The following is a 14405-nucleotide window of genomic DNA, read 5'->3' on the forward strand; positions in this document are numbered from 1 at the left end:
GTTTAAAAGAGGTCACCAGGCACAGGGTCAATCTAAGAGCTGGTAGAAAGGCTTGATGGTGGCAATGGATTTTGGGGGGAAAATACAGCTGGAAGCAACTGGCCTTAACATAGAAAGAACCAATGGGGAATGACACCATACATGCCAGTACTGAAACAGAGTTGCCAATAGCCTGTTACACTTGAGAGTCAAATCAAATGAGATTCAAAAGAGGACGATGGTTATAAAACCAATTGAGGGTTTACTTTGATGAAAATTCATGAACTTGGACTCTGTATAAAAGGCAGGCAGGAGGCACTGATGAAGGCTCAGGAGTCAGGAATGATGTAGCTTATGGCTGCTGACCTGATCTCACTTAGCCATGTTTCTCTCACAGAACCAATGGCAGGAGGAGGCACATAGCAAGAGATGTTGTTCATACAGTTGAAGTCTATCAGGTTTTCCTAAGAGAGTAGTGGTGGGGAGCAATGGAAGAGAGTGTGTGTGATCAGTGAGTCCAGTGTGTGAGTCTCTCTCCGCCCCTGGGGAAGTGAGCTGTCTACCCTCCGAGCTGCAGTTCCAGTTCAAATGGAATTAATGAGTAGTCCTCTGTGCACTCTGAGAAGTTTAGAATAAATTTATGTGCTTTTCCTAGCAGAGCCTTGTCCAGTCGCTAAATACAGAGCAAATGGCGTCTTACTACAGTTATTACTTATACGGCAAAACATTAAGCCTAGAAGATGGCAGCTAGCATCTTAACTGACTTCACTTTATGGAAGTCTGACACGCAGGCGGTGACTCTGAGAACCAAAGGGACTTAGTATAACCAGCTGCTTGGTGCATATAGACACTCATGTGAGACATTAAGGGGAAGACAGTGACCTCCCTAATAGCCTGTGTTGCACATTGAGCTGGGATTGAGCCTCCAGTGTTCCTGCTGAGACCATGGATCTAGACACCACGAAGTGAATAGAAATTAAATTAAAATAGTTGGTAGCCCAGAGATCCACTGTTTTATTAAAGAAAACATATTTCCGAGGCAACAGAGATCGCCCATCATTTTCAGGCATCTCTTATTCATTATATTTATAAACTTAACTGGTTGAGAAAAACCAGCGTTCAGTATCTACTATGATAATATCAAGTATAAAGCTGCAAAGTAAATTTAGAAATGGGATTTAATCACAGCCTAGCCTATAATTATTTAAAATTATTATCTTCTTAGCTGTCAAAATTGATTTTAAATGAATTTTCTGGTTTTTTTTCCTAGTTAATCTCTGCCTCAAACAAAGAGAGGTTTCCCCATGAATCCCATGTAATCATCACTGGGTTATGGCCTTATTAACTTATTGATTACATTTATATGAGAAAATAATTTTGGAATACAGAAAATTTCACATTCAATTGAAAAAAAAAATCTTTTTTGTATTAGTAAAAGTAGAATTTTGGGATGACTGCTAACTCCTCCATGGATGATCCATTTATTGCTGGTGGTGAATATGCTAATAGCTAAGGAAATATTTAAACTTGTAGATTTTAAAAATAATTCTTGGGGACATATGAGATCAGATCGTATCATGGGTCCAACCTTGGGCTCTGCTGGTTCCTGTTGGGAAGAAATCCAAGGTTAAAACAATGATCCATAGCTGGGTGGTGCACTCCTTTAATTCCAGTGCTCCGGAAGCAGGGGCAGGAGGATCTCTGTGAGTTCGAGGCCAGCCTGGTCTACAAAGCGAGTCCAGGACAGCCAAGGCTACACAGAGAAACCCTGTCTTAAAAAACAGACAAACCATGAGCCATGAGCAAAGTAGAATCTTCATCTCATTTAAACTGTAGCTACTTTGTGATGCACAGGCGGGCGCAGGCAGACAATTCTCAAGTGGCAGTCCCCAGGTTATAGCGGAAGTAGCACTGCCTGCTCCTAACAGCATATGCATCTGTGATAGACAGGAAGCTGCCAGAACTGTTGTTGACTGGGCCCTTGAAAGGATTCCATTACTCTTATGCTTGCCCTATTTTCCACTCAGTAGATAAATATTTGTATCTTTATGTTGGCAGATAGCAAAGATGAGCTCCGTGGAACTGGGTTAACATGTCAGAGGTCACACAGAGAAAAGAATTGAGATTCAGACAAAAAAAAATTATTGCAGTTTCTTCCCTTTCTGTAGAGCACAGTAACTTTCATGGCTCAAGACAATTGTCCATGTTCTAGTCTCTCAAAAGCCAAGTATCTGACTGACTGACTTGGACATATGAACCAGAGAAGCCAACAGAACGCTAAGATTATGCTCACATTTGAGTTGCTGGGTATGTAAGTGCATGCGTGTGTTTAGGCTGGGGAGAATTTCAGATCAGAAAATCCATATTGACTTGTTCTTAAGAACATTTTAAGGAAACATAATTAATAAATATTTTAGACTAAAGTGTTGGGGTTGGATACTTCTTTTTCTTCGTCTTTTTTTTTTTTTAACAAACTCAAATAGTTTGCTATATCTTAATGCAGAAAGGTATTGCATTGTGAAAACAGGTATTTTATTTTAGGTACTACATAAGGTGCTTTATAGTTAGTGAGACTTAATGGCCCTTCATTAGCAGTCTGTGAACCAGTCAGTACTATTAACTCTGTTTCAGTGACAAGGAGGCCGAAATAGAGAGCTAGCACATTAGAAGCTGCAGAGGATGTTTTCAAAGCTGGTGGCAGCCTCCTAAACCCACTCTCTTTCAAACAGTATTGAAAGGGAAGCCATTGCCACCGAGCACGGACTTCCTGCCACATAGTCTGTGGATTGATTAAGGAAGAAATGGAGTCATCCCGAAGTGTGGGAGTTAGCATCTGGCCAGTCAGTCAATGGGCTGCAAATTCCAAAGGCTCTCAGATTGCAAGCCATCGCTGTTTCTTCTACTGAGATCATTAGGGAGAATAAAGGCCACCAGCCACCAAGGACAAAGTGCTCTGGGTAAAGCCCCAGAATGCCCTTGTATATAAAGAGACAGTTAGAGGAGAGCTTGGCATCACTCCATACAGCCGTAGCTCTTTAGCAAATGGCTCTTTTGCTGCAAACCCCTGTCACGATGGCACAGGTGACAAGTTAATCAAGTGACAAAAGCAGAGAGAGGCAGGCGAGGAACTGTGCCAGCATCAAGCGCCAGCTTCTCTCCCACTGCTGACTGTGGGGACCGAGGGTTTCTCCCATGACTGTAACCCACAGGAAGCTCCACCACAACGCCTCTCAGGAGATGCTCCTCAGACCACCTTGCAGGTGACAGATGCATTAGTCACCTGATGGCGCTGGACTGGAACTAGAGTGCTCTATAAATGTCACTCTGATAAGGCCATCTCAAAATAGCAGGGCATCAACTTCAAGTTAAAAGGAGTGACCCAGTCTTTTCCATGTCAAATCTGAAGGGTGAGAAAAACCCGGAACAGAACTAGCTGGTATTTCTGTAATGTGTTTTTGTTTCAAATACCTAAATGTTCATTTGTATGAAAATTAGCATTCACCTACCACCATGGGAAAAAGCTTGTTAAAAGTACTTTCCCCAACTGTCAAGTTGGCAGTGTGATCTCATTTTGACAAAATACTCAACACATTCATGAATTCATTTTAACTGCAGAAAGTGTATTCCATTCTCAAAATCGTTCTCTTTTGCTTTAATTTAGGGCATTTTCTGGATCTCAGTCAAGACTAAATTACGTTTACCAGCAGACTAATTTCATGATGGTCACACTGACGGGTGACCTCACTGATATCTTGCTAAAGGATGATTAAAATCGGAAGCCAGGTGTCATGCCAAATTTGTTAAAAGAAATGAAATTACATCCACATTTGTGGTTTTCTCAGGAGTGGCTCTGACCCTCACTAACAGCTTCCTTTCCTTGGGATTATGCCAGGAAGCAGCAGTGGGGGCTTGGGTTTCCTGGGCTTCAAGAGAACCAGCAAGGGCTTGTGATGCACTCAACAAATCTTCGTTTTAAGTCAGAGGGTAAAGTCATATGGTGGATTTGAAAGTCTTTGCTTGTTCACTATGTGACACCTTGGTGTCACATCATCTTTTCAGGGTAACCTTTGGACTTAGGAGTCTCAGGATGAAAGAGGAAGTATTTGTTTGGTCCCCATGTCCTTGTAATAAAGAAAAGAAAACAACAAAATGTGTTTGCACTGAAATATATTGTAATATGATGAAATTCTGGCTGTGACGTCACATGTCACATTCTTTTTCAATTTGCTTCACAACTGAGCAGCTATTAAGTTAAAGCAAAGTAGACGTTGTTTTTTACATTTTCTTCTTCAGAAAACCAATTAATCCACACTTTCCATTTTAGAGTGTGATTTATTTTGTTTTGGGTTTTTTGTTGTTGTTGTTGTTTTTGTTTTTGTTTTCTTTTTCTTTCTTTTTTTTTTTGGTTTGTTTTTTTTTTGTTTTTTTTTTGTTTTTTTTGTTTTTTTGGTTTTTTGAGACAGAGTTTCTCTATGTAGCCTTAGCTGTCATGGACTCACTTTGTAGACCAGGCTGGCCTCGAACTCACATCTATCCACCTGCCTCTGCCTCCCAAGTGCTGGAATTAAAGGCATGTACCATCACGCCCAGCCCGTAGAGTGTGATTTAAATAAACCTTCTAGTTCAGGTAACTTTTTAAAAATTATTAAACTTGGGAAAGAGGGAATGTCAGACACTGAAAGAAAAAATCACTTCACCATTGGAGATAGGACGGAGGCATTAGAAATCAACAGGTAAGCAGAGGCCCTTAAGGCAATGTGTCTCAGGAAACAACACTTACAGTGCTCAGGAGGCTCCTGTTTCCATTGCTAAAGCAAGTGAAAGCAGAACATTCTAGAAAGAACTGTGACAATGAAGCTTCCTGAAGCCAAAAGGCTTTGGGAAACTTAGGTGCTTCATAGGAGGACACATATTCATGCACACCAGAAAGAGATAGAAGAACCCTGAAGACACTACTCCTAGGACAGTTTTTGAAATGATTGCTTTGTCATGGCTTGGGTGTTTCTACACCATAGTGAAATTTTAAAATATCCCTTCAGTATCCATCTGAGCTTCCGGCCACCAGCTACACTGACAACCAGTCACAAGAGTGAGCCCTCCTAGACCACAAGCCAGGGATGTTCTCAGATGTCTCTAACCATTATTGCTAGCTGGCTGCAGTCACACAAGAGACTTCAAGTTTTAGCCTCCTGGTTGGAACTTTTGGAGTCCAGAGGCCTGTGAGATAGAACAACAAATTATTGTTTTAAGCTGCTATGGTGTTCTTGCAGCAATAGATAACGTGGAATGCGGGGAAAGAGAGGGATCTAAAGCCAGGGCATTGAAAGATGTGCAAAGTTTAAGAGAAAAAGGAAAACAAGGACTGAAAAAGTATTCAGTCAATGTGTAAGGCACTGTGGGATGGGCTCTCTTAAATGGATATCATATGTAGTAATCCTCGAAATTAATTGTGGGAGGGAGAAAATGCAACTATGATGATAATTTTGTGCATTTGTTAAATCTTAGAAAATCATGTACCTACTACATGTCACCAGGCTCCTTAGGACTCTATGCTAAGGTCTCAGAATTTTCTCTGGATCCTAACCCTACTGCAGAGTGAGGCGGTTGAGGAAGTTGATGAGTTCCATGTGGACAGAGGGATAGGACAGTTCAGGAAAAAAAAAAAAACACATTATTGAAATGTTAGCTTTCTGTGAAGAGTTGTAACCCAAGTAGTTAGCTCAAATAAATGCCACTTGCAGACATTAAGGTCATTATTTCAGCCAAGACTGGCAGATAAGAAACTAAGAAGGCACAGAACTTGAGGGTGGCACATGGCCCATACTCCTCACTGCCCACTGTAGCAGGTGTCTCTTTTATTTTTTCCCATCCCAATGGTCGTTCTGAGCTGAGACTACAGAAGCTCCTAGCCGCCCCACAATCTTCCATTACTGTTAAGCCAACCTTTGCATGCTGAGTCTCTTGTTCATTCAGTCATTCACTCAGGTGCAAAAGACAGAAAAGAATGTCAAGGAAAGTTCACACAAACGCTTTCCCAAGCGGATGCGCTTGGGAAATAATATGGTGGAGGGAACTGGAAGGAGTGGAGGGAAGGGAAATCAAAATCAGGGTGTATTACATAAGAAAACCTCCATTTTCAATAAAAGAAAAAATACAAGCAAAAAATAGAATTCTATAGTTCAAAATTTGGAAAACTGACATATTAAGTATAGTTTCATTGACCTTTATGCTTTCTTCTAGGGACTTAAATTATTTTCTGGAGAATAAATAACTAATATAAAATCCCAGTGGTTATCACATAGAAGGTATAAGTACATATGATATTGTACACATATTTGCCCATGGCATCAGAGACAAGACAACCTCAAGAGAATGGTATTTGCTGCTCTCATGCCAGTATGCTTCACTTATAAAGGGTTTCTTACCATGATACCTGTATGAAGCATTATGTAATGAACAGTTTGAGTGACATCTGCTGCATGAACCAAGTTATGATATGGGTTTTTGTGCTTGCTGTAACCAACTTCTAAAGCTTCTGCGAAGGCAATTAGGCAAGAAACAGGAATCTGTGAAAAACAATATTTATGATTATATTTTGGCCCAAATTGTCACACTACATAAACATGAGCACAGTGTCAGGCATGGAACAAATTAATGGGTCAAAAATGGGCAGTAATTTCAAGTTCAATGTGATTTTTTTAAAAATCCACATTATTGATATGGTAGCCTTTAACTTGGAGGACCAAAAAGTTCTCAAATTTTATATCTTTTAGTCTTATAAAAGGCTAGTTCTTAGAAGTATAAAATGCCCCAATGTGAGCACCAAGGCCTAGTTTTCCTATTTGTAGGAGAAAATTGGTGCCTTCCCAGTACTTTCCAGCCCTTAATATGCCACAGACCCCAGCAAATAGAACTTAGCGTCTCGGACTACTCAGACATCTGGAGCAAATGTGTTGCTTAGATGCTTCTAAGGAAAACCAATTTGCAGACCCATCCTATCAGCCCAGGGAAAGCTTCCAGTAAGTTAGATGTGGTGATGTAGTGCCGAGATCCCAAAGCCCCTGTGGCTGACTTAAGAAGATGGAATGTTCCAGACAAGCCTGCCCTACATGGCAAATTCAACGGTACCTTGGGTTACATAGAAAGACCATACCTCAAAATAAGGGGGGAAAAGGGCTCGCTGTATAGTCTAAGAATGCTACAATCAGTTTGTGCAGCAGCCACCCCCCCACCCCCCCCCCCGTCCAGATCCGCTGGTCTTGCCGGTCTCCCTGTGGGGCTCCTGACCACTCCAGGCCCTTCCATGCCCCTACTCCCAGCGTCTTCCAGACAAACACTCAGTGCTCCACCCAGTGTCCGGCTTCCAGTCCCAGGATCTGTCCCAATCTCCCGCCGGACACAGGAGGCCCCGCACAAACGGATGCACCAACCAATGGCAACTGTGTGCAGAGAGCCTACATCCCCTGCTCAGATGCAGCTGATGGACAGCTAATTCTCCATGTGGGGGCAGTGGGGCAGCTGATGGACAGCTAATTCTCCATGTGGGGGCAGTGGGGCGACTGCTGCTGAACCTCTGACGTACACTCTGGTGCCCAGGATTTGATCTCTGCTCCTTGGCGGGATGGCCTTGCAGGCACACAGAGGAAGGGGAAGCAGGCTTTCTTTCTTTTTTAAAAAATATATGTTATTAATTTATTCATATTACATCTCAATTGTTATCCTTGTATCCTCCCATTCCTCCCTCCTCCCATTTTCCCCTTAGTCCCCTCCCCTATGACTGTGAATGAGGGGGACCTCTTCCTCCTGTATATGTAGGGAGGGTGGGACCAGGAAGATAAGAGCGAGAGTATAACAACTGAGATATAATGTGAATAAATTATAATTTAAAAGGTAAATACAATTTCTGAATGTTAAAAAAGAGAAAGAATGCTAGAATCTATTGTACTTTTTCCAAGATGTGGATAGTATTCTGTGAAGAATACAGAAGTGCCTGTATCTTGTTGGGATAAACTTTCCTGGTCTCGTGATGCACAGACAAGTCAGTGAGTTGCAGTTTCAGCATACGGTGAGTTCATACCCCTGACCTATGGCCTGGTAAATCAACTTAAAGGCATTGATCAATGGCTCAGTGTTTCTTACTCAAATAACCAGTTCTCTGAGCATCTCACTGTTGACGTTTCTGACCTTGAAGCGGTTGATAAGATCATATCTGGTAAACAATTCATAAATCATAAACTTCAGACTATGCTCCCCGCTTGCTTCATTTAAGGCAAATACGTCAAAAGACCATTTATCAACATCCTGTAAAAAAAAAAATAAGAGTCAATATTTTAGATAGCAAGATCATATAATTATACTGATTTTCATGGAAATGTATTTAACAGATTAAACATTGAACGTACAGCAAGGAACATTACAGCTGAATATGTCAAACTGCACTCTAGTGGAGTCTGATGTGACCGGGCTTTGGTAGCAAGGTTCCCATGCATAAGACAGCATCAAGGTTTTTCCTCAAATCCCAGGGTTATGGAGCTGATAACAGTGTAATGCTGCCTCTATCTTTGCTCTCTCTGACATCATGCCATAAAGCATTTCCTAGAATGGTTCCATTTTAAGGCAGGGTCACTGGTGCATGAGTGTTGTCGACTGAGGGATGGAGGGAAATTATTCCTGGTCTTTGCTTCCACTCATCCACCTACCTGCTCCTTTGCTTTCAGCACAGAGCCCGTAATTTAGCTTATAAAGCACTGATAGTACACATCTTCCTTTGGGATGAAGTTCCAGAGGGAAGAAGAGCCTTAGTATCCCTCATATCACCTAGGCTGACTCACTTACAGACTCCCCCAGAGACAGTGAGAACAATTGGAGGACAGGGTTATTAGTTTTGCCACTTCTGAAGTTCTTTGGGGGACAGGACATAGGCAGGTCTATAGGGAAACGGGTAGCACTGGGTATGGATCCCCTTTCATTGGCACTGGGAGCATTAAGTAGAGCTATCTGGCCAATGCAGTCCCCCACATGGTTTTGTTGAAGAAAACCTAAAGGAACTCATTATTCTGTTCCAAAGTAGATCCTCAGCATACGAGGCCTGGTAAATACATGAAAACACACGTGTCACACACACACACACACACACACACACACACACACACACACACACACTCACACATACACACACATACTGGCAGATTTAGTGTTGGATAGTAAGTGGACAATTAAAGCAATGACTAATCTTATGTTTGTCAACACCATTCAGCATTTCTTTCCTTTGTATGATGAACGTTGCTTTGGGAGCCAACTTTATGTGCTGTGAGACGATAAAACTAAAAGAGCCAGCTGATGAGGCCCCTTTTAAAACTATGTCCTGTGAGGCGTAATGGCCATGGCTTCAGCTGGTACCATAAAACCCGTTGTTATGTGTGTGCGAGGCCTATGCAGACTGTCCCATGCATGCGGATGCTGGAGGACAACTTTGCAGAGTAAGTTCCTTCCTTTGATCTTTAAGTGGGTCCCACAATTTGAACTCAGGTCACCAGGCTTTTGTAGCAAACTCCTTTACCCACTGCACCAGTTTGCCAGCCTTTTTTAATCACGTAGAATGAAACACCAATTAAGTGTTTACTTACATGCAATTGTCAAATTCCTCCTATTTGGCTCCAATAGGATGACAAAGCACCTACTTTTATCTTATTGTAAATTAAAAATCTAGTGTTCTTGTTAGAAGGAGTTTTAGCATTGGGAGAGCACCAAGGACAGTACATCTTTTATCAGATTCACAAAGCTAACAAGGAAGAGCTGGTTCATACCTTCAAGGTTTCCAGTTGGGGGCTCAGCTCAGGTCCCTGCCGGGAAAATAGCTAGTACCGTATGCTTCATGGGGCTTTACAAACAGGGGTGGTTTACATGTGTCACTTGCCACAGATGTCTAGCAGCCTTACTGTCAGAATGGCATGGAGGATTCTCAGACAGCACACTCACTAAAATGTTCTTTGCTTGGTGATGTTTAGTCCCTCAGCCTTACACTTCATATGGTTTTAATAAACCATATTTTACAAAACAATTGTGTTCCTATACCAAAATATTTTAGTTGGTTATTAAGTGGATAGCTTATAAATGAACAAAACAAAACGTTTTCTTGCACATAGTTGAAGAAATAATAGGAACGGCAAGGAAATCTTTCAAAAAAAGAGTAGTTGACATATTGATGAAGTACAAAATTTACATGTCTGCCTTTATTGGAGTTTTGGAAGCATGAATACATTAAAATGCATCATGAAAAATGAACAGCCTCTTAAAATCAATAACATTTAAATCTTCAGAGCAAAATATAGGAAATAAGGTAAGTCAGAATCTCTTGGTTAATATAAGAAAACCACAGAGATAAAGTTGAGTCCTCAAATTAAGAGACAGAGGAAAAATGGAGTTAAGAATGAACGGCCTACAAGACTTCCCTGCCGAACAAACAGCTATGAGCAAGGTCCACCCGTGTGCTGTATCTCCCATGTGTGAAATAGGGATGTGCGAGCCAGCAGCCTCCTCAGGCGGACTCTCACTTCTGATCATTTCCAGCACACACAGCACTGTAATCACACAGAGGGCATTGGGGCTGGGTAGTCCCAGTAGAAGCCAGACACAGGCAGGAAAGTTGGGTTTTGTTGACTAGTTTCTGTATCAGTTTTACAATTTCTCAGACCTAAGATCTTGAATAATTTCCTCCTTTATATTTTGTTATTTAAATGCAGACCAAAACACCTTTCAGTGCATAATATAAGCTTAAGAAGATAGGCATATTCTCAAAATAATGTCATTTCAATGTGGAATTCAAGAACCAAGTAAGTAAAGCTTGGAGGAAAAGTTCATACATTCATGTACAACAATTGGCATTGACCGTTAGCACCAGTCAGATAGATGTCACGTGACTCTGACATGTAGATGTCACGTGACTCTGGGGCGAGTCAAGGCTTGGTTGCTTTACATTAAATAAATGCTTAGCATAATTTTCATGTTGTAGTATGGAGGTGGCAGCAAAGACCTGCCCTCATTTTTCTCCCAGGCACTTGAGAAAGAAATTTATGTGATTATAGAAAGGAAAACAACTGAAATTATTTCACCTTGAGTGTCACTATGACAGCTGCAGGATATGCCAAACCAACCATGTGATAGCTCTTCCTGTACATCCTAAAAAAGACAGAATAATTGTATATATAACATCCCTTTGTTCAACAGTTTCAGCTGTTTTCTCAAATATCAAGACAGCTCCTCATTTCTTCACCTGTATCCCCACTGTGACAATGGTGATAATAACATTCTTTGGGTGACAGGGGGTACAGCATTTGTCTATGCACAGTGACTCTGATAAGTGATCTCAGCTTCCACACAACATCAGCTTTCCCTGAACTTCATGCAATTAACAAGTCAGCTGTACTTTCCAAGTACAGTGACAGTTTTGACAGGCCACCTCATCCATGACAGCATAATATTCTTGCTTTATGTCCATTTGTGTACTAAAAGTTTTAGACTGGAGGCTGAATAGCATGAACATACTTCTAAACATGTTTGGATTATCTATTTATACATACATTCATTCATTTTAGAATAACTACTATCAGAGAGAAACAGCACCATCAAAATTTGCACAGCTCTTTGTGGCTAAGGATGCTACAAAGGGTTATATTGGCAATAATAGCTCAAGACTATTCACATTGCCACCCAATATTATTGAAGAACGATGATTGTGAAAAAGTGTTCTCTTCCTTCTTTTAATGGTAGCAACATCAGTGTGTTGTTATATGCTCGTAACTTGTGTGTTTTCTGACGGGATGCTAACCTAACAACACCACATGCAAGCAGGGAGTCTAGTGAGGGAAACCCTGGCACAGGTAACAGAAAGCAGCATCTGTTTGGGAGTGCGAAGGATTTGTGAGGACTCCCTAAGGTTCTGGAAAGACATGCTTCAAGTATCAAATGTCTCTTACTTTTATGTAAAATTGGCGTACAACAAGCTGTATCCATAGATTGTATTGCTGTGAACTTTACCCCTAACTTATAAGGAAAACACTGTAATTTGAGTAAATCTGAGAGATGTGGTCAATATTAGAAAGAATCCAGGGGAGAACAAAAATCATCGTGAAAATATATGAACATTTTTGCATTTGTGGTTTATGTGTTAAAATTCAGAAAACACATTGCTGTGCACAATCAATGACTATTTAAAATAATAATAAAAAGTCAAGTAATATGTCATGTTTTCCACTTAATACTTCATGGGAGCTCAGAATTGAAAAAGTGTTTAATCGTGACTCTATCCTACTTTTTTTGAAAGAGCACCCCCCCCATGTCACCACAGAGACATTTTGCTGTTTCAATTTCATACTTACTTTAAACAATCGTAGGTGAATTTTAGATGTGGGTGATTAGTAAAATAACAAACTTCTTTATTGAAGGACATCAGAACAGTTTACAATTAAAATTTTCCATCAATCACCTCATAGAGAAAAGCATAACTACCCCAATCCTTCAGAGCAAGGAAAGTGCTATTCACACAATGAAGGGTCAAAAAAAAATAATTATTGTCAATAAAGACACTTAGTTGTGGACCTTATGGAAAGAAACAATCTTTATCTACACATTTTTTTCTATAATTATTGTGAAGAAAAAAGGATGGGATGGAAGAAAGGGCAGTGAACAGGGAATTGTCAATACACAAGCTAATATAAACATTTTAAGCATTAAATAGCATTAAATCGGTGGGATCTCCTGGCAGAGGAGGGAAGGGAGGATAGGGAGGGAGAGAGAAGCCATGCTTTGAATTGTAAATTAGCCACTAGGTAGCTATGTGGCATTCGGAGCAATCTTTTAAGAGTTCATTTATAAAAAGCAAATCCTAATCTTTCTGTGGAAAGTGAAGAATGTAAATTCTGGACACAATCCAATAAACCCAACAGAGGTGAGCTCTCATTGCTACTACAGGAACTTCCTTCATTATCTCCCAGGCAGTCCTGCGGCTTCCAACTTCAAGTAACTCAGAGGCCGTGAGCCCCACTGGCCGCTCTGACACCACGGAATTTCTTAGACTGGGAAATAGGCTGCGAACATACTATCACTTATTATATGGAATGAAAAGAGGCAAGGATGGTTGTTGCCCTCTTAAAGTGATTTAGAAAACAACCTTCTCTATTATCTTCCCTATCCTATCATCAAGCATAGAAATACAAAATTGTAAATTTTATATTCTAACAAGTAAAATTATAGCAAATAAAAAGAAAAAAATCAGCCTGACTGCCCCAGGACATCTTTGTGCGGTGGCCTTTCGTTTTATTAAATAGGTAATGTGCCACATATCTTGGGAAAAAAAGACTAATGAATTTCCTGGAATCCAAGTGGAATTATAATGGATCATTTTTGAAGGCTTCTCTAAAGTTATGAAATAGGATTCTAACCCTTAGAAGCAAAAAGAAACATTCATATGCTCCTCACTGTTCCAGATAGCATTTGGGCAAATAACTGTGACTTGCTGAGAATCGAGTCTTGGGAGAGAGGATTTGTGGGAGAAGCAACAAAACATAGTTTTAGGGTTGAAGGTAACTACTTCTGAAAATTCAAGATAAGTGGAGCAATAATAGGGATTCGACTTTAGTAAAGATTTCCTTCCTCAACACTTTAAGCACGCTCATTTACAAAAGGTAAAGTTTCATATAGTTATCTCCTGTGCACTTTGAGATTTCTATTTGGAAATGAGATTTGTATGATGGTGTATGTAAAGAATAAAAATTTATCAGGTCGGTATATGAATCCTGACTTTATAACACCATCTCATAAGATTCAGTTGGATCATATCCACAGTTTGCATTGATTTTCAGCTTGCCACGGTTTGTAAGATTCTAAACAAGGAAGGTAATGCACATTAATGATGCCTCGTGTGAGACCCTCTAAAACGCCTAGAAGTTTTTAGTTTGATGCCCTGGGAAATCAGTAAGACTCCCACAAAAGGAATATGACTGTACACGTTCCCCTTAGCCTAGCCTCCTTGCTTCAGACTTGTTAGATTTGTCTATGCACCAGGCAAGGTAGGAGCCCAACACTCACGAGAATATCTTTAGTATTCTTCTATCTAAGCCAATCAGAAGTAGCTAGGCACCTTGCAAAGTAATTTAAGTAAGCACTCTTTTATGTTGTATCCTCATGGAATTAGCTTTTGAAGTGTTATCACTACAGTCCTAACACATCTTTAAACTGCATTTGCAATGGCACGCTTATTATACTTTCTCATTTGCATTGTTGCTTTGGTTGCAAGTGGTGCTCTGAAATATTGAGAGATTTAAAAAAATGGCCATAATGTACTTAAGAGTGCTAAAGCTGAGCATGGTGACATACGCCTGTAGCCTTAACTCTCCAGAGACATGAGGCAGAAGAATTGAAAATTCGAG

At 40.5% G+C, this 14405-nt stretch overlaps 1 protein-coding gene across 6 annotated transcripts in view; it reads right to left on the reverse strand.

Annotated features, from left to right (window-relative positions):
• PDE1A (phosphodiesterase 1A) overlaps positions 1-14405 on the reverse strand; it is a 278238-nt gene that overhangs the window by 48299 nt on the left and 215534 nt on the right. For all 6 annotated transcript variants that reach the window (XM_084800179.1, XM_084800178.1, XM_084800177.1 and 3 more), the window contains 3 exons: positions 11091-11157; positions 8164-8280; positions 6405-6545 (listed from right to left, as the gene is read on the reverse strand). In XM_084800179.1, coding sequence (XP_084656305.1) covers positions 6405-6545; positions 8164-8280; positions 11091-11157 — 325 coding nt within the window. The remainder of the gene's footprint in view (positions 1-6404; positions 6546-8163; positions 8281-11090; positions 11158-14405) is intronic.

This window comes from Acomys minous (genome assembly GCF_964271855.1).
Source record: "Acomys minous genome assembly, chromosome: 10".
In the NCBI taxonomy this organism is placed as follows: domain Eukaryota; kingdom Metazoa; phylum Chordata; class Mammalia; order Rodentia; family Muridae; genus Acomys; species Acomys minous.